The sequence below is a fragment of the Mastomys coucha genome, unplaced genomic scaffold (genome assembly GCF_008632895.1).
Source record: "Mastomys coucha isolate ucsf_1 unplaced genomic scaffold, UCSF_Mcou_1 pScaffold18, whole genome shotgun sequence".
In the NCBI taxonomy this organism is placed as follows: domain Eukaryota; kingdom Metazoa; phylum Chordata; class Mammalia; order Rodentia; family Muridae; genus Mastomys; species Mastomys coucha.
Window position 1 is genome coordinate 113,509,517 of NW_022196900.1, and position 23,382 is coordinate 113,532,898.

General features: G+C 48.4%; 2 protein-coding genes across 6 annotated transcripts in view; one reads left to right on the forward strand and one right to left on the reverse strand.

Annotated features, from left to right (window-relative positions):
• The window catches only part of Tp73 (tumor protein p73), a 94,932-nt gene extending 80,081 nt beyond the window's left edge, over positions 1-14,851 (reverse strand). The window contains exon 1 of one of the 2 annotated variants that reach the window (XM_031379671.1): positions 14,461-14,851. The gene's annotated coding sequence lies outside the window, so the exon portion shown is untranslated. The remainder of the gene's footprint in view (positions 1-14,460) is intronic. The other variant, XM_031379672.1, reaches the window with a different exon arrangement.
• A 2,222-nt stretch (positions 14,852-17,073) lies between these two features.
• The window catches only part of Wrap73 (WD repeat containing, antisense to TP73), a 15,211-nt gene continuing 8,902 nt past the window's right edge, over positions 17,074-23,382 (forward strand). For 2 of the 4 annotated variants that reach the window (XM_031379681.1, XM_031379679.1), the window contains exons 1-4: positions 17,076-17,207; positions 19,919-20,071; positions 21,019-21,135; positions 23,151-23,223. In XM_031379681.1, the coding sequence (XP_031235541.1) occupies positions 17,139-17,207; positions 19,919-20,071; positions 21,019-21,135; positions 23,151-23,223 (412 nt within the window). In that variant the 5' untranslated portion in view covers positions 17,076-17,138. Of the gene's footprint in view, positions 17,208-19,918; positions 20,072-21,018; positions 21,136-23,150; positions 23,224-23,382 lie in introns of all 4 variants that reach the window. The other 2 variants (XM_031379678.1, XM_031379680.1) reach the window with 2 other exon arrangements.

The window sequence follows — 23,382 nt, forward strand, 5'->3', positions numbered from 1 at the left end:
CAGGTTTCCAAATCCTCGGTTCGTGGAACCCCACGCAGGTAGGAGCTGCGGGACGGCATCCTACAACAACCTGTTGGGCACCCTGAGTGAGTCCAGGTGACCCTGAGGCTGCAGATGCACTGAGCATGGAGAAGCTGCCCTGTGTAGGAGCAGATGGTACAGCTCTGAAGGACACATGCATCAGGAAAGGGGTCCCAGCTGGGAGGGAGAAGTCCTGGACGATGATCAAACCAAAGCCAGGTCTGGGGCTGGGTCAGTGACACACTTGCTGTAGGCACGAGGACCTGAGCATGGTCTCCAGAACGCGTGTTTCAAAGGTGGGGTATGAGGGGTCATTAGGATTGGCTCAGCAGGCATTGGTAGCCAAGCCTGGAATGGTAGCCAAGTTTGGAACCGAGACCCCACATGGCAGAAGGAGAGACCCAACTCTGTAAAGCTGTACTTAGACCACCATGGGCATGCTGTGGCATGTGAGTACCCACACATGTGAAAAATAATAAATGCACTAAAATTTGAGGAGAACATTTTCACCTTTAAAAACAAAAACAGGTATTATAGTACGTTCTCATCATCACAGTGCTTCAAAGGTGGAGATGGAGAGATGGAGGCCAGATGGAGAGATTGTGAGAGGCTCTTTCTCAAAAAAAAAAAGTAGATGCCACCTGAAGAACAATATACACACATGCAGACAGGTATACACAAATGCACACACATGTATACACAAATGCACACAAATGCACACATATGTCTACACAAATGCACACACATATATGCACACACACACAGTTATGTCTGCATATTCCTTGCCCATAAGCACACAATACACACAAATATGCACACACACACACGTGCACATGTACACACACACAGTTATATCTGCATATTCTTCGTTCACATGCACACACATATACACACAGGCACACACATCCACACATGCACGTGTACACACACAATGTTATATCTGCATATTCCTTGCACTTCCCCTCACATTCCCACACAAGCCTCCATACCACCAGAGCTACCTTTCTTCTCTGGGACTCAAGAATAGCCACCATCAGCTGTAGGTCCCCTGTGCGTATGTATAAGTACAACTTTTCTCCTGTACCCTCTGTGGTGTAATCTTCTTTCCTTTATACTGTAGTGACTGGGAAGGGACCTCAGTGGCTGGAACCTGCCTTCTTTGGGACGGTTATAGCAGCTGTAGGGTTTGGAATCCTGACAGTAGGCCAGCCAGAGGTACGAGGTCTGACTAAGGGACACTCCTACCCGGGTCTAGTGGGAATAAGAACAGAATCAGTCTTTACCTCTTCAGATTCTGCTCAGCAGAAGGAATCCAGTGGAAAGTAGTTCTCATTCAGAGACCTCGCTGGCCTTCTAAGGAGCAGGAGATGGAGCCCCAAGCCTCCAGGCACACCAGACCCGTTCCTACCACTAAGTCCTGGGCTCTCTTGATATAAGCATGCTCATCTCTGGCTTCTCCCCCTCTGTTTTCAGGTCATTTGCAGGATTAACAAACAGCATATTAGGCAGGACAGGGACCTCAGCCTGGAAGGCTGACTTCCCAGGTTAACGACTCTGGGTCCTGGCTAGGCTGGCATCTGCGTAGAGCAGTTTTGTTATGAGTCAAACAAGGTGAGATCCTCCCTTTAGTTTGTCCTGAGTCCTGAGCACTCTGCTCTGTGATTGGTAGACATTCTGCCCCCTCTCTCAGCTGGGGGTATAGCACAGCACTGGTCTGAGTCAGGCAGAGTTCAATGGCTCAACCATGGCCCCAACTCTCAAAAGATCCTATAGAAATGAGAGGCCCAGGTCTAGGCGAGGCCTCCCTGTCCTCCCTCATCCTCCATGTCCGGTCAATGCTGGTAGGGTGCCTTCCCACAGGAACTTCCCTACATCCATCAGAGAATAGTACGTGGAGATTGGGGAGTCCATGAGGTCTTCACCCACCTGTCTAAAAGTGAACTTGGGGGTCACAGATGCTGCAGGCTGCACGCCTGTTTGAACATGACTATTTTATATTCATGGTTATCATAAAAGTCTTGCTTCCAATACAACAATACAAGTAAGAGATGGTGGGAGGGAGAAAGGGAGGGAGAGAGAGAAAGGAAGGGAGGGAAGGAGGGAGGAAGAGAGAGAGAGAGAAAGAGAGAGAGAGAGAGAGAGAGAGAGAGAGAGAGAGAGAGAGAGAGAGAGAGAGAACTATTTGGCTGGCTAAAACCTGATAATAAAATACTCGAAAGGATTTTTTTCACAACTCTATTATCAGAAGTTGGCTTCACAGAGACTGAGTCTGGCAGAGCTGTCTCCTGTGAGATGAAGCAAGTGTGGAAAAGCTTCTTAAAATTCCAAATCGAGGCATGGCTCACTCCAGAAGCTAAGGCAGAAGAAATCATGACCGCCAGGACCGTCTGGGCTGCTAGCTTAAGTCTGTTGGCTTGACTAAAACACACAGATCGTCCCAGCCATTCTTACCAAACACAAGGCAGCCCAACAACTGCTGTTCTTCCTGTGTTTCCTGGTCACGTCTGTCCTAAGCCTGGGACAGCTAACCGTGCAGTAACCCAGAAACTGAGAGGCACACAGCAGTGTCTGCAGGTCATCTCAGCAATAAATGAACAAAACTAAATGTACGTTTCTAGGGCTTTGCCTTTCTGACTCTTCCTGATACAAACATGTGGGAAAATATTTAACGGGGGGGTAACATCGGATAACAGCTAGCTTTGTTTAAAAACAGGAAACTCTGGGATGGAGAGATGACCCAGTGGTTAAGAGAGCTTGTCACTCTTCCAGAGAACCCACATTCCCTGGTACCCATGTCAGGCAGTGCACAGTCACCTGTACCTCCAGCTCCAGAGGATCATGACACCCTCTCTGCTTTGGAGGTACCTGTACTCATGTGCACAACCCCACAAGCAGACGCACATACCCATAAAAATAAAACTGAACTTTAAAATAAACATTTTAAAATAGGAAGTGTTCATAAAATTTCTCCCAGAGTTTTCATAATTAAGGCACAGTTGTTAGAAACTATAAAATTAAATGAATCTTAGAAATTAAAAGTATAAGAAGCTAAGCCTGCGATGACAATTAGGAGTCACAGTATGCCTGCCTTAAAATAGCTGCCCGCATCTCTGAGAATGTTTTCAGATTTACCTTTTTATTATTTTATGTGTATGATTGTTTTTCCTACATTTATGTATGTGTGTTCTTGGTGCCCAAGGAGGTCAGAAGAGAATGTCAGATTTCCTGGGACAGAAGTTACTGATGGTGGTGAACCACTGTGTGCATGCCAAGATCAGACCCCAGTCCTTGGCAAGAGCAGACAACAAAAACACTCTGTGGCCGGTCCCCAATGAAGGAGTTAGAGAAAGGACCCAAAGAGCTGCAGGGTTTGCAGACCCTTAGGACGGACAACAATATGAACTAACTAGTACCCTCAGAGCTCCTAGGGTCTAAACCACCAACCAAAGAGTACACATGGTGCGACTCATGGCTCCAGCAGCATGTGTATAGCATAGAATAGCCTAGTTGGTCATCAGTGGGAGGAGAGGCCCTTGATCCTGTGAAGGTTCTATGTCCCAGTTTAGGGGAATACCAGGGCCAGGATGTGGGAGAGGGTGGGTTAGTGAGCAGGGGGAGTGGGAACAGGTTTTTTTCCCCTCAGAGGGGAAGCCAGAAAAGGAGATATCACTTGAAATGTAAATAAAGAAAATATCTAATTAAAAAAAAAAAAACTCTGTGGCACTCAGTAATTCCCACACTTGCAGTCTGTGAGCAGAATACATGCAAAGCCTCACTGTTGCTCACCTCTTTCATTTGCTTCTGGGAGTTGGAATTGCAGAGAATTAAAATTCTTTTGTCTGTGAGTGGAAGCTATAAGAGAATCCACTCTATATGAGAAGCAGGGATTTTTTTTTTTTTTTTTTTTTGAGACAGGGTTTCTCTGTATAGCCCTGGTTGTCCTGGAACTCACTCTGTAGACCAGGCTGGCCTCGAAATCAGAAATCTGCCTGCCTCTGCCTCCCAAGTGCTGGGATTAAAGGCGTGCGCCACCACCGCCCAGCAGGGCTTTTTTTTTTTTAAAGACTTATTTATTGTATGTGAGTAGCTGTCTTCAGACACACCTGAAGAGGGCATCAGATCCCACCATAGATGGTTGTGAGCCACCATGTGGTTGCTGGGAATTGAACTCAGGACCTCTGGAAGAGCAGTCAGTGCTCTTAACCGCTGAGCCATCTCTCCAAGCCTTAAAAATGTTTCTTTTGTATGAACAAAGGAACTGTGGAAAAAGCATAGTTGCCTTGAGTAAGACAACAATAAGTAAGACTATAATAAAATAGGTAAAATAGGCTGTTAATAGAGCCCTTTCTCTCAAGGTTTAGACTTCTTAGTCTTTCTTTCCCAGGCCCTGGTGCTAAGGAGGGAACCCAGAGCCTTGTGTATGAATGCCACATGCTTCTGGGGAAGTTAAGGCCAGAACTGAACCAGAGGCCATGGAGAAAGCTGCTTACTGACTTGCTTCCTGTGGCTCTGCTTTCTTGGTCCCATGGGACCATAGGACCACCTGCCCAGGAGTGGCCCTGCCCCCAGTGAGCTGGACCCTTTCATATTCAATCATCAATCAAGACAGTGTCCCACAGGAAAATCCAGTGGAGTCATTTTTTTAAAATTAAGGTTCCCTCTTCCCAAATGACACTAGCCTGTGTCAAATTGGCATAAACTATTCTATATATTTGGATATTTGTATATATTTGGACTGTGTGACCGAGGCCAGCCTCACGCTCCGAATCTTTCTCTTTTGTCTCAGCCTCTCCTTTGCTTCAGCATCCTAGGTACTCGGAGTCACAGGAGTGCCATACATCTCTGAGTTCAAATTGCCTAAAACTGGATTCATTGTAGAGATTTTTTCTGAGACTGAGTTTCACTATGTATCCCCGACTGACCTGTCACTTTCTATGTATCTCTCACCTCAGCCTCAAACACACAAGAGATCTCTCCGCCTCTGTCTTCTGAGGGCAGTGATGCCTGGCTGATAACTTCCTTTCATAAAAAAATTTTAAAGCTTAATTTTATTATTTTTATGCATGTGTCTTTGCATGTGTTGCAGGCTCCTGCAGAGACCTGAAGAGGGAGTTGTACCTCCCAGAGCTGGAGTTACATACATGCAGTTGTGGGCCAGCAGCACCGGTGCTGGGAATAGAACTCTGGTCCTCTGGCAGAGCGGCGAGTGCTCTTCAGCACTGAGGCATATCCTTACAACTCTATTTCAGGAGCTTCCCAAAGCTACGTTCTGTATCACCTTTCTTAACTTCTGATTTCTGCTGAACTTTTGCAGATGGTCCCCCACAAAACTCTCCATGAGTTCTTACTCCAGAGGCTGAGAAGCAACACTGGAAGATCTCAAAAAAAAAAAAAAGTTCCCTTATAATAAAGTACAAAATTAATCCTGTCCCATTTGCATGAATATATTTTTAACTAATTATATGACACCCCAAAAAATCCAACTTCCTCTCTATAGTTGTTCTAGTTTTTCTTTTTAAAAAAGATTTATTTTATGTGTATAAATGCTTTGTCTGCATGTAGTATGAGTACCATGTGCCCATGCATGTCAGAATAATTGGAGTCACAGTGTTTGTGGGCTGCCATGTAGGTGCAGGGAACTGAACTCAGATCCTCTGCAAGAGCAGTCAGTGCTCTTAATCACTGAGCCTTCTAAACTTTTCTTAAAACAAATTGTTTTTCTCTAGTACAGAAATACCTAGATTTTCATGTCCAGTTGCCATAAGACACACCCCCACCGGATGATGAGCCACACAAATTTAGGCCATTTCTCTAGCCACCTGCAGTTAACCACTGTCTACCTATGTCCTGCTCACAGCCTCTGCCAGCAGCTCCGATCAAAGAGATTCGAGAAAGGACTCTGCCCAGCACATGTTTCAAAGGCAAGCCCCTTGGGCTGGGTACAAATGTCGAGAATTTTAAAGAAGCCATATATAGCTTATAGAGACCTGGTCAATTAGCCTTTGTAAACAGAATTGGGACTGCCTGACCCTGGCTGAAGGAGGAAATGACTGGGATGCTCCTTTCCATGGAGGTAGAGTTATTTCTATAAGAAAGAAACTGGCTGGGGCCTGTGAGATATCTCTGTGTAGAAGGACGCTTGCTGCCAAGGGTGAGTTCCATCCATGGAATCCATATGCTGGAAGGAGAGAACATTGGCCATCACACGTGCACTGTGGCACACGCATGCGCACATACACACAGATAGATGGGTAGATAGATAGATAGATAGATAGATAGATAGATAGATAGAATGATGTCTGACTTGGTCCCTGGCTTACAAAGACCCTATAGTCTCACAGACCAGGGCTGTAACTGACAGAGGGACCATCAGCCTTAAGGATCTTTGAGGGATCTCTAGCAGGAGAAGCTCTGCAGATGGATTCTGATGCTCAGACCCTGACTTGGTTCTACTGCCAGTACAAGCTTCTGAGATCTGCTCTGACACTCCTTATTTGACTAGCACAGTCACTTAGTAATTTCACTGTACCTATGCAAATACTCAGGGCACATTCAGTAAGACTAGGCATGTTTCTGAAGAAAAGCAAACAAACAAAAACAAAAAACAAACAAACAAAAAAACCCAATAGTTTACTGTGATCACCTTTGGCAGAAATGGGTTTACTGGTGACAGCTCAGTCAGGAAAGTGTGAAGATCTGTCTTCAGATGCCAGAACCCCACATTAAAAAAAAAAAAAAAAAAAAAAAAAAAAAAAAAAAAAAAAAAAAAAAAAAAAAAAAAAAAAAAAAAAAAAAAAAAAAAAAAAAAAAAAAAAAAAAAGCAGCCAGGCAGTGGTGGCACACGCCTTTAATCCCAGCACTTGGGAGGCAGAGGTAAGCAGATTTCTGAGTTCAAGACCAGCCTGATCTACAGAGTGAGTTCTAGGACAGCCAGGGCTATAAAGAAAAACCCTATCTCAAACAAACAAATAAACACAGACAACAAACAAACAAACAAAAGCAATACCAACAAACAACCCACATGAAACCACAACAGCAAAGGCTTAGAAAGGTGGCTCAGTGGTTAGGAGTGCTTGCTGCTCTTGCAGAGGACTTGGGTTCAGTTCCCAGCACCCACATGGTGGTTCACAAATATCTGTAACTCCAGTTCCAGGGGATCCGATGCCCTCTTCTGATCTCTACAGGCATGCCAAGCATGTGGTACACAGACATACATGCAGGCAAAATACAAATAAAAATGAAATGAAAAAATATAAATTTAAAACAAAAACAGACAGAGCAACAAATGCCTGTAAGAGTGGCACTGGGAGAAGAGGCTAGAGGAAATCCAGAGTTCCCTGGCTGGTTTGTCCAGCCCAATCACTGTGCCTAGAGTCAGTGAGAGAGACCCTGTCTCAAAACAATAAGGTGGACAGGAACCAAGGAAGACATTGGACATGACCTCTGACCTCTACATGCACCCTGGCACACCTACCTACACACAGGAACAAATAGACACATAAATTTTTTTTAAGAAGAAATGAATGTGACTATAGGGGAAAATCATATTTTCTTAGAAAACTATGTTTGTCCCCTAGCATCTCCTATCTTCTGCCTTTCTGGACTACTAAACATCTACAAAATGGGCAGGATCCTCAGTCAGCTAGTTAGCTCCCATATATGGCTGTCACTGCCCAAATCCATGGTTCTAATTTCTTCTCAGGCTTCTGCTTTGGAATGTAGAGCCTGCCCTTCTCCCTAAAGTCCTTCAGCCTGAGCCTGCATGATATCATAAATATCATTTATGATATCATAAACCACCCCAGCTCAGGTGCTTCTGCTGTGGGCAGGTTTCAAAAAGGGTGACAGTGGCTGCTCACACATTCCTGGGACCTCATACTGTGCAAGAGCTGGAAGGCCCAGCCCACAGGGCACTACTATCACTGCCCCCCACCCCTGCTCCCGAAGTTCATACTGCTCTGCAGCCTGTTCCAATGGTTCATTTCTATTTTCTCCTTAGTCTGTATAAAGCCTTTTTTAGTGGACTGTGATAGGAAATACACCCACCAATGTCTGTACTGTGAACCTGCTTTGGAAAGTGTCAGGTGAACAACTTCTGGGGACTCAGGGTGTCGCCTCAGACCCAGGCTGTAGGAAACCAAAGACCACCACTTTGACATACCAGTCACTGGACGCAGAGCCTAACCCCACCCAACTGCCTAAAGCAAAATGAGAAACCTCTACTTGTGCAGGAAATCAATACCACAGAGAAAATGTCTGAGAGAGAGAGACAGAGAGAGACAGAGAGAGAGGAAGAGAGAGACAGAGACAGTGAGACAGACAGACAGAGACAGACAGACAGAGACAGTGAGACAGAGAGACAGAGACAGTGAGACAGAGAGAAACAGAGATATACACACAGAAAGAGAGAGAGAGAGAGAGAGAGAGAGAGAGAGAGAGAGAGAGAGAGAGAGAGAGAGAAGGGGGGAGACCAGAACAGCTACTCTGAGATAGGACCCATTTCCTGACAGAGGATGTCTGCATAGCAAGGAGACTGCTAACCACCTTCCACTCCTGAGGCCTGCCTTTCTCCTGCAGAAGGCCTCACCCATGGAGATTGATCCCAGCACTCAGGAAGCAGAGAAAGGTAGGTAGATCTCTGAGAGTTCCAGGCCAGCCAGAGCTACACAGTAAAAATTTACCAATAAAAATTGTAACCTCTGTCAATGGACAAAAAGACACCTTGTTGGTGATGTCATTCTTACATCATGCAGGGCCCACTCTCCCAATCAGTCCAAGTAGAGCAGATGACAGTCCTATGTTCATCCTAGCCCGATGACTGGCTTGGTGGCCAAAGCTGTTTTATGCCTAGGAATCAATCATCAAATCACATCAAATCCAGGCAGCACAGCACGGGAGGAGGAAGACAGAGATCTGTGTTCCACCACGCCACACAGTTTGGACATGGCAGGCCATAGACACATAGAGCCACCATGCAGTGCAGCACAGGAAAGGGGAAAAAGACAGAGACCTGCCATACCACCCACAGACCTGCCTCTGGAGCACAGCACAGCTCAGCTGTAGACACAGGATGTCACCCAGGAGCCCTTCAGCAGCATGGCCAGCCTGCAATGGAAGCCCCTACAATGTGCAAACATGTGATGGTCAGGTGGGAGAGAAAGAGAAGTGGAGCAGCTTAAGCATTATAAAGAGAGACAGAACTGGAGACTTGTGAGGATGGAGGGGAGTAGCCTGTTGTGAGTGACCAGCCACCTGGGGCTATGATGAGGTGGCAGCCTGAACTGCCACTGTGGACCATGTCTGTGTCCATGGCTGTGCAGAGGTGGGTGTTGATGTCCGTGGTTCACATTACCATTAGAGAACATGGGATGTCCCTTGTCAGAGCATATGCCCAAGAGCTGGGCAGAACTGGCCCTGCCCTCCACTGGCTGCTGCCCTCTGGAGAGCTTGTCCCATCACTGACCAGCAGCACTCGTGAGATCAGGCCCTGTGCCTCACTGGGGCAGCACAGCGGACCTGACCCTGGTGGGTGTGGGGTGTGGGTGAGCAGGCCCTCAGAGCATGAGTGTGGAAGAGCTGACCCTGCCACTTGTCTGCCATGGGGTGGCTTGGGTGCAGAAGGCAATGCCCCTCTAGTGCACCGTTCCAATAGTTCGGAAAGCTGCCCACAGGGTCATGAGTTCGGGAGAGCTATCCTTGCCCCACACTGGCTGCAACATTTGGGAGAGTGGGCCCTGCATCCCACCTGGACAGCACAACAGAGCTGAACCTGGTGGTGGGGACGTGGATTCTTGATGCCTCTACCCCAGCCTTTTCAGTGCTGAGACTGTAGGCATTTGGCCCTACCCATAGTTCTAAAATTGTTTTTTTCCCATTAATCTGGGCAATGCCCATCAAAGTCATGCACCAAGCAAAGAGACTGGGCAGGTGGAAGAAAACAGTTTTCCTCCCTCATAGATCACTCTCTGGGGGACCTGACTCCATCTGCAAGGGCCCTCTGGTGTTCCTATGTCTCCCCCAATGCCTAGACCTGCCTTCAAAGCTCTTGTTCCTTCACAAACAGGGTTGTTTTTTCTGTCTGGCCACTCCAGCCTCTGCGGAGATGTCCTGGGATAACACCTTCCCTTCTCATTTCTACTTCTTCACAATGCCTCTCCTACCCCTAAAGCCATGTTGATGTCTTGTGAAGCTCCCCAGCAGCCCCTGTTAAACAGACAGCTGGGGCAATCAGAACATGCCTGACCCTGACACTGCAGAACCCTATGCAGGAGTGTTGTCAACACATAAAATTAAATACAAGGAATTCTCCCCAGAACATCAGGTAAGCCACATCTGACTACAGGTGCCCTTAAAGGAGATCAAAGAAGGTAGACGCAGAGAAGACTAAGAGAAGGCCCTACCACACAGAGTCAGAGACTGTAGGCAGACCTACAGGACAAGGAGCAGCCAGGGTGGCCAGATTTTGGAGAAGCGCAGAGGGGACTAGTTTGAGGGGAACTAGTCTCACCCATACACTGAAGTGGCCTCTGGCCATGGAAATATAGTGGCAAATTAGACATCTAGTTTGTGCTCATGATCTCTAGCATACTAAGGACATGAATGAAGTGGTCACAGTGTTCAAATGACATTAATCTATGATGGCCATACCTCTGGGTTAGGACAAAATCAAGTCAAGCAGCAGCTGTCTTAACTCAGAATTTCAGGTTGGCAGCTTGAACAAAAATTTGAGCTTTCTGCCAAGCTGGGACATCCAGTGAAAATATCAGTAATTGCAACGAGTGAGAAAGTACCATGGACTGTAAAAGATGTGCTTCTTTGTTTATACATTCATGACTGAAGAGGAGAAGTTTCACTTTGGTATCAACAAAAATAATGATGCTTCTTTTTTTTTTTTTTTTTAAGATTTTGTGACATTTTAATTGATACAGAATTACCATGCAAGAAGTTGTTCTGCACACAATAGATTGTTAATATTTTAATCAGCATTGACCTGTTTTCACTGACATTCTGAAGGCCCAAAGTTCATACACATTTAATATTCAATGTGCATATTGTTTTTGTTTTCATGCACTAAGTAATTCACATATGATGCTTCTTTTCTCCTTACATGAGTTCACATCACTCCTAAGTCTAGTCACCTAGGCTCAAAGAGTCCTCTCAACAGAATGCCCCGTGCAGGGTTCTAGGGTCCCGTGGCTCTGTCTAATAGGTTACATTTATACATCCAGCACTAGCCTACACTAGAGAAAACCACCCAGAAACCCCTACCCTGGACTGTTTGTCAGATCTGAGATCTCAACTCCTGCACTGTGAAGACACAACTCCAGGGCCCTTGAATCACATGTTAACGCTTCCATTACCTCATCTGTAAATGGGCATAATTACAGAACCTACATCAAGGGGATGTTGGAGAATTACAGGCAAAAGTAAAATCCTAAATTATTAAGCCTAATACCAGTACACAGCCAGTATGCACTAAGTGCTAATTCCTGCAGATACTTCATAAGCAATAGTTTTGCCAAGCAATCCCTTCTCTTTGATCCTCCCCTGTGGAGAAACAAGAACAGGGAAAACAAACCCTTTTAAAGAGAAAGTGTCTGCAAAGGCAGGTGGGCCACAGGGTTGTTCTGCAGAATGGGTCCCAATTTGAGGACATTGCCTGCCTGCAGGATGGCTGTAGCTGACGAATTGTATCAGTCACACTCCTTGCTGCACAGTCAGACAGAAACAAGACTGAGTGATCTGGGTTCCACAAGTCTCTGCCACATTGTTACTCATCTGTAGAGCTGGTGTCAGCAACGTTTACAATGTTTAAAAGTATCTGGTCGGTGATGAACTGGAAACTAAAGGCTGCCTCAAAGTTCCTTCTTAGAAGGAACACAAAAAGAGTGAGTGTTTTGAGAGTTTCTCTCTGCCCCCTACCCCAACACCATTCACCAAGTGCACAGTCTTTTGTACTTGCTTCTGGGAGGAAAGTCACCCTTCAATTTGGGGACAGAAATGGTCTCTCATTGAGATGTACATGCCTGCGACTTTTAAAAAATTCAATGACGAGGGGATGAAGAGATAGCTCAGTGGTTAAGAGCACTGAGTGAGAGACAGGTAGATTTCTGAGTTCGAGGCCAGCCTGGTCTACAAAGTGAGTTCCAGGACAGCCAGGGCTATACAGAGAAACCCTGTCTCAAAAATACAAAAAAAAAAAAAAAAAAAAAAAAAAAAAAAAAAAAAAAAAAAAAAAAAAAAAAAATGCAATGACAAAAATGACAAGAACTTTAATGTTCTAGGAGTCTTGGGTTGGTGCGTTGGTGCATCTCTGGATAGCAGCGGGGTGGTAAATCTCCCTCGGCCCTGTCTCCCTTCTTCATCTCTACTTTAGCTATGCTCCTTTGCATGTGTCAGCACTGGAAGCCTATTCCAGGGCCTGGGTTGGGCATACTCTAAAAATAAACATGAAACAGAAGCATCTTTATCACAGGGCATACTCCTGACAGATGCCATAGTCTCCACCCAGGTCACAGGCGAATCCCTGCCTTACTGCCATGATCTCTCCAAAACCTAGGAACTGACCCTCTCCCCCTGGGTTCTTGGCCCACACAGTCCTAGAGCCAAAATCTAGGACCCAAAGCCACCACATTTGTGGACCACTTGGTGAGTATCAGCACTTGTCCAAGGATTTTGGATATAGCACCCTCGTTACTTTTGTATTTGTGTGTGTGTGCACACGCGTTTGCCTCCATGGACATGTGATGGCCAGAAGACAAAGTTCTCTCCTTCCAGCATATGGATTCCATGGATGGATCTCACCCTTGGCAGCAAGCACCCTTCTACACAGAGATATCTCACAGGCCCCAGCCAGTTTCTTTCTTATAGAAGTAACTCTACCTCTATGGAAAGGAGCATCCCAGTTATTTCCTCCTTCAGCCAGGTTCAGGCAGTCCCAATTCTGTTTACAAAGGCTAATTGATCAGGTTTCTATAAGCGCTTTGAGAAAAGTACTCTTATGACTCCGTTTTGATGGGTAAACTGAGGCTCCAAGGGTTTAAATAACTTGCTCAAGGTCCAAGGGCATGGAGAGTATTTGAATTCGGCATCTGACTTCTAATCCAGAATGTTGATGCGTGGGATTATCCTGCCTGTTCCACAGAGCCATCACTAGAAGGGCCTGTAGTCAGTTACCTGTGCTTGGTAGGCAGGCTCCCATAGGCCCGTCAGCAGCTCAAGACTTGTTAGTGGGTATGCAACACCTTTGAAACCGCTTTCCTGATTTTTAAAATTGCATACACAATCTATACAGTCATGGATGACAAAAATTTAAGTACTTAACCTTTTGCTCACAAAGTAATGTTTTAAATTTTTTATTGAATAAATCGAAGGATTGGGGGAGAGGAATCAGCATTTGCAACACACCAAGGTTTCAGGATACATGTTGTCTCTGTTGAGTTTTTTCTAAAGCTAAACCACAACACAGACAACAACCACGGAAACCATCTGAGGCAGTGAAGCTCAGCAGGTAGAGGTGCTTGCTGCTTATCCTAGCTACTTGAGTTAAATCCCCAAGACTGATAAAATGAAAAAAGAGAAAAAAGACTCCTAAAGATGTCCTCTGACCAGTGCACTGGGGTGCACACAGACACAATTTAATTTTTAAATGAAGAAAAACAACCTCCTCCCAAATATTGTTGCGACCCAGGTCCCAAGTGCCCACTTAATTAATAAACAGACCTCAGTACATATAGGGAACCAAGTGTCCTGGGCTCAGAAGTCAGCGCTTCTTCCTGACACCCCCCTGACACACACACACACACACACACACACACACACATTCAGGTGTGTATGTGGACAGGTGCCTACAGATGTGCTCATCTCTCAAGGGTGAGAAGGTAACAGCTGCCCAGTCCAGAAGGACCTGATGTGGAGCAGGAGAGAACTCGGGCAACCCGGTTTCTCTACCTGGAAGACTAGGGAGGCTGGTGAGGCACCACAGTGGACTCCACACCGAACAGCAGGAACCCACCAGGAACCCACACGTTGGGGCCAGCATAGAGGTGGGCTCTAGCTGCCTTTCCTCTCTCTTAGTCTGCTTCCATGGGGGACCTGAAAGGCCTTCAGCCTTACAGAGGATTTGCTTTCCTTGTAAGGTAGGATACCCACGCACCTCCCAACTTTCCCTCCTACCAGACCCTAGCCCTATCATCTCCGGGGATGGCGATCCCTTGCCCCCAGTGGTGGACAGTGTGGGTAGGAGGCAGGCCCACGGGTTGTGAGGTGCCAACTGCATCTACTTCTAGCCCCACTCCGGCCCCTCTTGCCACTGACTCTTGCCACTGGGGTCCCAGGGGCATTCACTCGGCTATCACCTGGACTGCCGCTCACCCTAACCCTAGCCTCGGAGCCTCGTGCGAGATTCCTGGCCCTAGCTCGGGTCCCAGCGCTGCCTACCTGCTCCGGGCCAGGCGTCGGCTTCGCCGAGGGCTGGGCTGCAGCGCTGCCTCCTCGCCGGGCTGCGGGGAGGGCTGCGGGACGGCGGTTATATGGGCGCGGGGCAGGGAGGAGGCGGCGAGGGGGCTGCCGCAGGCTTAGCGCCTTTCTCGGCGGGCCGGCGGGAAGGCAGCGCGGGCACTCAGCCGTGGCGGGAGGAGGGCCGGCCACCGGGGCCCCGGGATCCCACGCGCGCCCCGCCTCCCCAGCTGGTTCTGCCCTAGTCGGGGTCCGGGCCCCGCTCCTCCCGCCTCCTTCCCGCCGCCGCTTGGCGCGCGTCGCCCAGCGAGCCCCAGCGGGGTCTGTTCCGCCGGGCCCCACGCTCGTAGCCCGAGGCTTAGGTGAAGTGGGATGGGACCGCGACCTTTGGCGGGGCTCGGGGCGCCAGGAAGGGTGCGCAGGCGCCGAGGGGGTGGACACAGGGCGCCCGACGCCCTGGACTCCCTCTGACTCCTCCGCCTTCTCCCCAGATGCCCATCTACCCCGAACCCCTTCATTGCCCTTACTGCCCAGAGCCTGCAACCCAGGACGGGGGGTGAGGGTGGGGGGCAGGAGTGCCCTGGGCTGGGTGACTGCGCCTCCTCCAGGGCTCGCCCCGGCCTGAGAAAACCGAGAGGACCGGCCGAAACTGAACACTGAAGGCCCCGAGGAGAACCGTGGTCGTTCGGACAGCACCAGCGGGGCTCCGTCTCTGAGAACGGCTCCAAGCCCCCCTCTATTTGCCCGGTAGAGACCACAGCCCTCCTGGAAAGAGGGTCGAGCGCAGACCCCGTGGGTTGGACTCTCCAAACTCAGCCACAAGTTGCGCCTCCTGGACCCACACACCCCGAGGGCCACGGCCTGCAGTCCGGGTTTCCTAGCCTAGGGCATCAGAGTCTTTTCTTAGGTTGCGAAAGTGCACGGAGGCGGTGTTTGTGTCCTAGGCGATGCCCAACGGATGCCCACAAACTGTGCACACAGAGCTGCTTAGGGTTAGTCAGGGGACTCGTCTCTGGCTTGAGATGTCTACTTCACCACGGGCCATCTCGTCGCTGGGCGAGTGAGCGGTACCCGGTGCCCTCATCTAGTACGCAGACCCCTAGTCTGGCGCGCGGAAGGAGTTGCGTCCTTGTGGGACCCCTTAGTGGCGCTGCAGGGTGATCCTTGCCCAAGGTGTTCCCACACGCCCTGGAAGTCGCTTTAGTGACGCTAGTGGCATTGCAAGAGAGATGAGCTGGTGCAGACCGGATCTCCCTCGCACTCGAAAGCCTGACCTGGTGCCAGGCCGATTACTACGAGGAGTAATTATTCGCGAGCTGCAGATTAGAGACAAAGATGAATACCAGGCAGGAGTTTGGGACTAGTTGGGAACAGAAAAGGCCAGCATGCCGGCCGCGCACTCTGCAGGTTCTCTCCGAACGGTGCAAGCACCGCCATCCATCCATCCATCCATCCATCCATCCATCCATCCATCCATCCGTGGAAATTAGAGCAGCGGTGCTCAAGAGGCTCGGAGCTATGAGCTGGACCGAGCAATACCTAGTCCCGGTCTTTCAGAATTCGGGACTCAGCGTCAATGGCAGCGGCTGAGCGATAAGAGATCCTCTGAAGCATTGGGTGCAGACGGGAACATCCAGCCTCCCGAATGAGACCGGAATGGGGAGTCTTGTGGAGCACAGGACGCAGGGTGCTGCGTGAAGGAGGCAGCAGAGCACTTTAGGGAGCGAGCCGGTGCTGTATCACACACGCCCGGCGAGGCTGTCGTCCCGGGTACCGCGCCACACGTCTGAATCATGTCTACAATCTAACCCAGTACCTCCAGGAAGGTGAGGCGACCCACGAGACCCACATGCCTTCGAATTCGTTCCTCCATAGACCTGAGAAGCACCTGAACGTCACGAGGTCACGCTGCAGGTGGTCACTCTCAGGAAAACCTCAAAGCAAACCTCTATTTATACTTATACGTGGAAAATAAATTGTAATAGGCAGTATCCTTTGCATTGTTCTGTTTGAGAAAGAGTTTCATGTAGCCCTGCAAGGCCTCCAACTCTATACGTAGCGGAGGATGACTTTGAACATCTGAGCCTCTGGCTTCAGGTGTAGGATTTTTTTTTTTTTAAATGTGCACCATCGTGCGGGGGGGGGGGGTTTGCGATGCTGCGGATCAAAACCTGGGTTTCACATATGCTAAGCAAGCACTCTGCCAACCGAACCTCACTCTCAGCCCCGGTAACAAAAACTTTGTTATCTACTAAAGAAGTATATCGAAATACAACTATATACTTCCACATAAATACGTGTTTACATGTAAATAAATGTATGTTCACAAGTACAGACATTTAGTTACAACCTGAATTTCAGATAAGGGGATCTTTTAGTCTAAGTATGTCCCAGGTAACATTTGGGACACTTATATTGTGATTTATCTGAAGTCAGAATTTAGCCTTCCATTTCGTGGCTTGCACGGAGATCCGCTACAGCGAGCGCAAAGGCGCTCAGCTCCTTTAAGACTCGAGCTCGGACTCCCCGCCCCACAATGCCGCGCGGCCGCTTGAGGCTCCCATTGGCTGCTGCTCGCTTCCGCCCCTTTACTTCCGGCCGCTGCCCGCGGCGGTTGCGGGTTGTACCTCGGAGCCGGGCTGGCCTGGCTGGCCGTGGCCATGAACTTCTCGGAGTCATTCAAGCTCTCGGGCCTGCTCTGCAGGTTTTCCCCGGACGGCAAGTACCTGGTGAGCCGTGGCGCGCTGGGCGTGGAACCTAAGCGTGGGCGCGCGACTTGTGCAGGGGGCCGGGGCGGGTCGAAGGGGGGCGGGAAGGGGGGCCCGAGCGGGACGGCTGGGGGTGGAGACTGCGGGGAGGGGGAACTCAGGCCGGACTTAGGGGAGGGAAGGAGGCTGGCAGAGGGGTTTCGGCTAGGACGAGGGAGAACCAGATGATCAGGGAAAAGGAACCTGAAGCAGGAGAGGGACCCCGGCTAAGCTGGGGGATCCTGGCAGGTGACCAGGGTGGAGAAAGGGGCCGTGGAGCGGAGTACGGGTGGAGTTGGGGTTGCTACTCTGGCAGGTGGTCAGGGTTAGGAAGGAGGACCTGGAGCAGGTGGCCCGGGCTGGGTGGGTGCCAGGCTCCCGGCTCCAGTTTCCCCTCATCAAAGTTGAATAAGATGACGGTGCTTTCACACATTTGAGGGTACAGGGGATGGCAGCTCATTGCTGTTTTGTATGTTTTGTCACCTGTGAGCTCGTCCATCACATTGCAGATGATTTAGATAACTAGCTTTCAGTGCCAGGGTTAGATGTTAGCTGTCCACTCTTTGAGTGACAGGCTAGTGTTCAGATGAGTGTTGTACTCGACGTTTCAAGATACGCCAACAGGACCATTGTGCATTCGCAGAAGGCAGACACCTGACGTTAGGAAGCCAACAGGAAAAACTCATGTCTTATAAAAAAAAAAAAAAACTGTGGTTCCGTGCCAGTCGGGTAGCTTGGCCAGTAAGGTACCTGCCAGCAAGCCTGATGACTTGAGTTCCATCTCCAGGACCCACACAATGGAAGGAGAGAGCTGTCTCCTGCATGTTGTCCTCTGACCTCCACATAAGCCATAACTAGTGCCTGACCCTCCTCACATACAAATGCAATCCTAATTTTTAACAAGCTTCCTTTGATTAATCTATGCTCCTTTTAACTACCTGGTACTTACTATCTGTCTGTCTGTCTGTCTATCTATCTATCTATCTATCTATCTATTGACAGGATTTCTCTGTAGTTCTGGCTGCCCTGGAACTCTATCTGTATATCAGATTGGCTTGAACTCAGAGATCTGCCCCCTTCTGCCTCTTGAGTGCTGGGATTAATGGAGCATGCTATCATGCCTGGCTGTCTTGATTCTTAGTTCACACTCCTGCTGTGTTTGTCCAGGCCTTTGAGACATCCTTTACCCTCCTTACATATCATCCTAACAATGTAGAAAGTATCAGGATAGGACCTGCTTAGCAGGGAAAGGTACTGCCAGGCAAGCCTGAAGACTGGAGCTCCAGCTCTGGAACCCACATAAACCGTAAACAACCACACACACATTGATACATTTTACCTTTTTCCAAGGGCCTCCAACTAGGGTTGCTTTACTGTTCTTAAAGTCTCGTGATAAGTGTTTGCCAGCTCACCAAAATGTTGTGGAACTCTTGGTAATTGTTTTTTTCAAGTCTTGCCCTAAATCCTGGGCAGAGGAATCCATGTCTCCAATGTCGGTGTCTTCAGTGGTTCCTAAGGAATCCATTGTAACAGGTCACCCTCACCAAACTCTAATGTGAAAACGCAGCCCTCTGGTAGGTCCTCATTCTGATCTGCACTTGCTCTCTTTCCACAGAAGACAAATGTGACTTCATTTTTTAAAAAAAGTCTCCGTGTGTGTGTGTGTGTGTGAGAGAGAGAGAGAGAGAGAGACAGAGACAGAGACAGAGACAGAGACAGACAGAGACAGACAGAGAGAACAACAGAAATACAGAGACTGTGTATGGGTGCTACAACACACATGTAGAGGGCAGAGGACAACCCCCAGTGTTATTCCATACCTTCTATCTTGTTTGAGACAAGGTCTCCTGCTCTTCACTGCATACAGCAGGCTAGCTGGCCCACATGCACCTGCCTTTGCCTCCTCATAGAAACTAGGATTATAAACAGGTTTTAGGATTAACACAGTTTTATGTAACTTCTGTGCATCCAAACTTGTTTCTGAGGCAAGTGCAAGTTTTTGGCTTTTAGACTCTGGTATACTATGCAAAGCTGGCCTCAGACTCAGAAAGTAGCTGAGCACCTCCTAGTACATGATTACAAGTGTGCACCATCACGCCCAAGTAGTAAAATATGTGTGCACACATACACACTGAGCACCTCCTAGTACATGATTACAAGTGTGCACCATCATGCCCAAGTAGTAAAATACATGTGCACATACACACACACACACACACACTGACCATCTCCTAGTACATGATTAAAAGTGTGCACCATCATGCCCAAGTAGTAAAATATACGTACACACACACACACACACACACACACACACACACTGGCTTTTTGAGACAGAGTTTCTCTGTGTAGCTCCAGCTGTCCTGAAACTCACTCTGTAGGCCTCAAACTCAGGGATCTGCCTGCCTCTGCCTCCTGAGTGCTAGGATTAAAGGTGTGTGCCACCCCCACCTTTAAATTTACTTGTACAAATCTGTGGGTTACAGTATGAGAATTTGGTTAATATATACTATGTGGAACTTTTCAATTTTTGTACGCTCCAACTTTTATCTTTATTCTAACTCATTTTGGAATGAGCCCTGTAAGTATTGGTCCACATGAATGTGTCTAACGGGAAGGAGGAAGATGGCCATCACGGCATGACTCCTCACTGTAGAGGAGATTCTATCCCCTGTGCCTTCTGCCTCACTTTTTAGGCGTCCTGTGTCCAGTACCGGTTAGTGGTCCGGGATGTGACGACCCTTCAGATCCTTCAGTTGTATACATGTGTGGACCAGATCCAACACATAGAGTGGTCTGCAGACTCCCTCTTCATCCTGTGTGCCATGTACAGACGGGGGCTTGTGCAGGTTTGTACCATGTATTAGTGGAGTGTATACAGATGGGTGCTACATGTCTGTGGGCCTTGAGCAGGCATGTGCCACTTACATATGTGATGTGTGTAGACAGGCACATGCCACATATACCTAAGACTCATGTAAGTGTGTCCCATGTGCAGATGAGGTGCCTGCACTCACAGGGCACGTCCAGAGTTGTTTCTGTAGCGGCGTCAGAATTAGGAAACATTCCGGGAGTGGGACTAGGAAGGAGTCCGGTTTCGTGCACCCTTCTTTCAGGTTTAGGGGGGAATGCACTGAGACTCAAAGTTGCTATATATATATATTTCATTTATTAAATATACATATATATATATGTATATTATTCATATATATTTCATTTATTTTATGTGCATTGGTGTTTTATCTGCATGTATGTCTGTGTGAGGGTGTCAGAGCTCAGTTGCAGACAGTTGTGAGCTGCCATATGGGAGCTGGGAATTGAACCAGGTCCTCTGGAAGAGCAGTCAGTGCTCCCAACTGCTAAGGCAACTCTCTAGCCTCCAGAGTTTCTTTCTTTTAAAATGTAATGCTCTCTAATGGTTTAATCCAGGTGCTCTTGATGTGGACAAACAAACAAACACTGAAACAGTAAATTGTTCTTAGTCTCTGAGCATGATTTTTCAGAGCGGGAGGTCTTTGCAATGGCAGTAGAACAACTTGGACAGGGTTCTAGGAAGTGCTAGAAGGTTCCAGAAGACAGTGTTCCGTTATTTACTAAGCCTAACTAAGTGAGGTCATAGAATGGGCACATGACTCTTCAAAGGTGCAGTGCCGTGAAGTCACCAGGAAGTGTGGCTTGCAGCCACTGGACCATCTGAGGTAATATGGTATCCTCCCCTCAGAGAGGCTTCCTGGCTGGTGCAGCCAGTTTGCACTCCTGTGGTTTTTTTTTTTTTTTTTTTTTTCTGTGAATCAAGGTCTGGTCACTCGAGCAGCCAGAGTGGCACTGCAAGATCGATGAGGGCTCTGCAGGGCTGGTCGCTTCCTGCTGGAGTCCGGATGGCCGCCACATCCTGAATACAACAGAATTCCACGTAAGCTGGCTAAACGTAGCCTGTTTTGTTCTCTGCCTAAAATAGCCTGGGAATGTGAAAGTTTGGGTTCCCAAGCAGTATTCAGATCAGAGTTCATAAACAGCATAATTTTTAAATCCTATTTTAAAGAAAAATAGGACAATAAAAGGTGTTGGTAAGATGGCTCAGTGGGTAAGGCTCTTGGTACCAAGCCTGGCCACCTGACTTCCATCCTATTAATGCACGTGGTGGAGGGTGAGAATGACTTGTGAAAGTTGTCCTATTGTACACAGTTGTCTCCTGCTCCAAAGTCAGAGTAAACAAAGAAAAGTATGTTTCTTGTGTAACTGGCTGTTAAAGGCTGCACTGCTCATGCTAACATCTTAAAGGGACATGTGGCCTGGGCTTGTGGATGCATACTTGAGTGTTTTCTAGACAGCTTTGGCCAGCAGTCTTCATGCTTATGGAGTTCTGCAAACCAGAGGCCAGCTTCTAGATCGCATGGACTTGGGCTCAGTCCCTCCGCTAACTGCCCAAAGGAAAGGTTACCCTCTGCAAAGTTTATAAACTGTTTTAATGTACTGTGTTACACTCACTGAAATGGAAAGGAGCATTTGAACAGAGCGCAGACTGTACAGACTGCCTTTGGACCCTGTTAACCTACTGCTAGGTCATAGCCACTACGCCTGTGGCATCAAAGTGAATGTCCACATCCTGTGTGGAGGAATATGTCATAGCAAGGGGACCCTGAAAAATATACCCACCCTTTTTGTTGTATTGAGATGGGATCTCACTGTGTAGCCCTGACTGGCCTGGAACTCACTATGTAAACAAGGCTCACCTCAAACTCAGAGAGCTTCCTCCCTCTGCTTCTTGACTACTGGGATTAAAGTAGTCACCAGCCCTGCCTTACCCCAGCCTTTAGATCTTACCTTTTTAAAAGTTCCACAGACTTCATGTACTACCAGCCATGCTTGCTGGCCAGGAAGTGACCCTGTGCGCATGACAGATTCGCAGAGTGGACACATAACTGAAAGTCAGGACAGTTAGATCCCTGTGTACCCTTCTGGAGGCAGGAAGTCCACATGAGAGTGCTACAAAATACAGAGAGGCCTGCCTCCCATGAGACAGTAAGAAGATGGTTGAATTGTGTTGCTGGTGCCCGGTCCATGGAAGACACTCATCTACATACATCACAGAGCACCTCCAGGCCTGAGAGCCTGCTGGCCTCCAGAGGGCACCTTTGACTGCATTGCACAAAAGCCATTTTCTCCTTTTTTGGAGAGTCTTGGGGTCCCCATGCATGTGACACTGTGCGGTTTACAGCAGTTCACAGATTACAGCGCCCCTCCTGGCAGGCATAGCTGCTGCTCTCAGTCCTTGTGAGGAAAGGCTCACTGGAGCACACTCACCTGCCTTCTGCTGCTGGACATGAGTTGTGAGGTGCCCGAGGCTTTGGCCTTTCTTATGCACCTCTTCTAGTGACAGGATCCTGCTAGTGCAGATGGCAGTGTGCAGCTTCCTGAGGGTTTGCATCAGGACTTGAAATGGCTGCCAGTCCAGGAACACTAAAGAGACATTGCATTATGGGGCTTTTGAAAATGTTGGGTGTGTGTGCTCCTGTGTGCGTGAGCTCACATGGTGTGGATGTGGTGTCTTCCTCAGTTACTCTCCACCATATATTTTGAGGCAATGCCTCTCACTTGAACCCAGAGCTCTCCAGTTCTGCTAGTTCCGCTAGCCAGCCAGCTTACCTGTTGCTGGGATCACAGCCAGCCACCACACCCCCTGGGTCTGCAGGAGTGCTGGGGTTCCAGAGGCACTCCTCCCCTGAGAGTTTCCCAGCCCTACGCTGTGGTCTCAGTTGTCGCCTGGTGATTGGTGGCAGTCTGCTCTAATGGCTGCTTTGTGCAGGTGTACTGAAGTAAACTTGATATGAGTGTGCAGTGTGGGTACATTTTTAGGTTTTCCAGATTTAAGAATCTTTGTAAAGATGGCAAGCATCCTAACCCCTTCTCTCCCTTTTCCCCTGGCAGCTGCGGATCACCGTCTGGTCCCTGTGCACCAAATCTGTATCTTACATCAAGTATCCCAAAGCCTGTCCGCAGGGTGAGTCTGCTATACAGTCCTTAGCTGCTCTGGGGCTTTCTGTCAGTGAGAGCAGATAGAGGAGCTACAGTGGCACCCACCCCAGCCTCCATCACTCTGCACCTCCCCCAGCCTCCATCACTGTGCACCCCCTCCCCCCAGCCGCCATCACTGTGCACC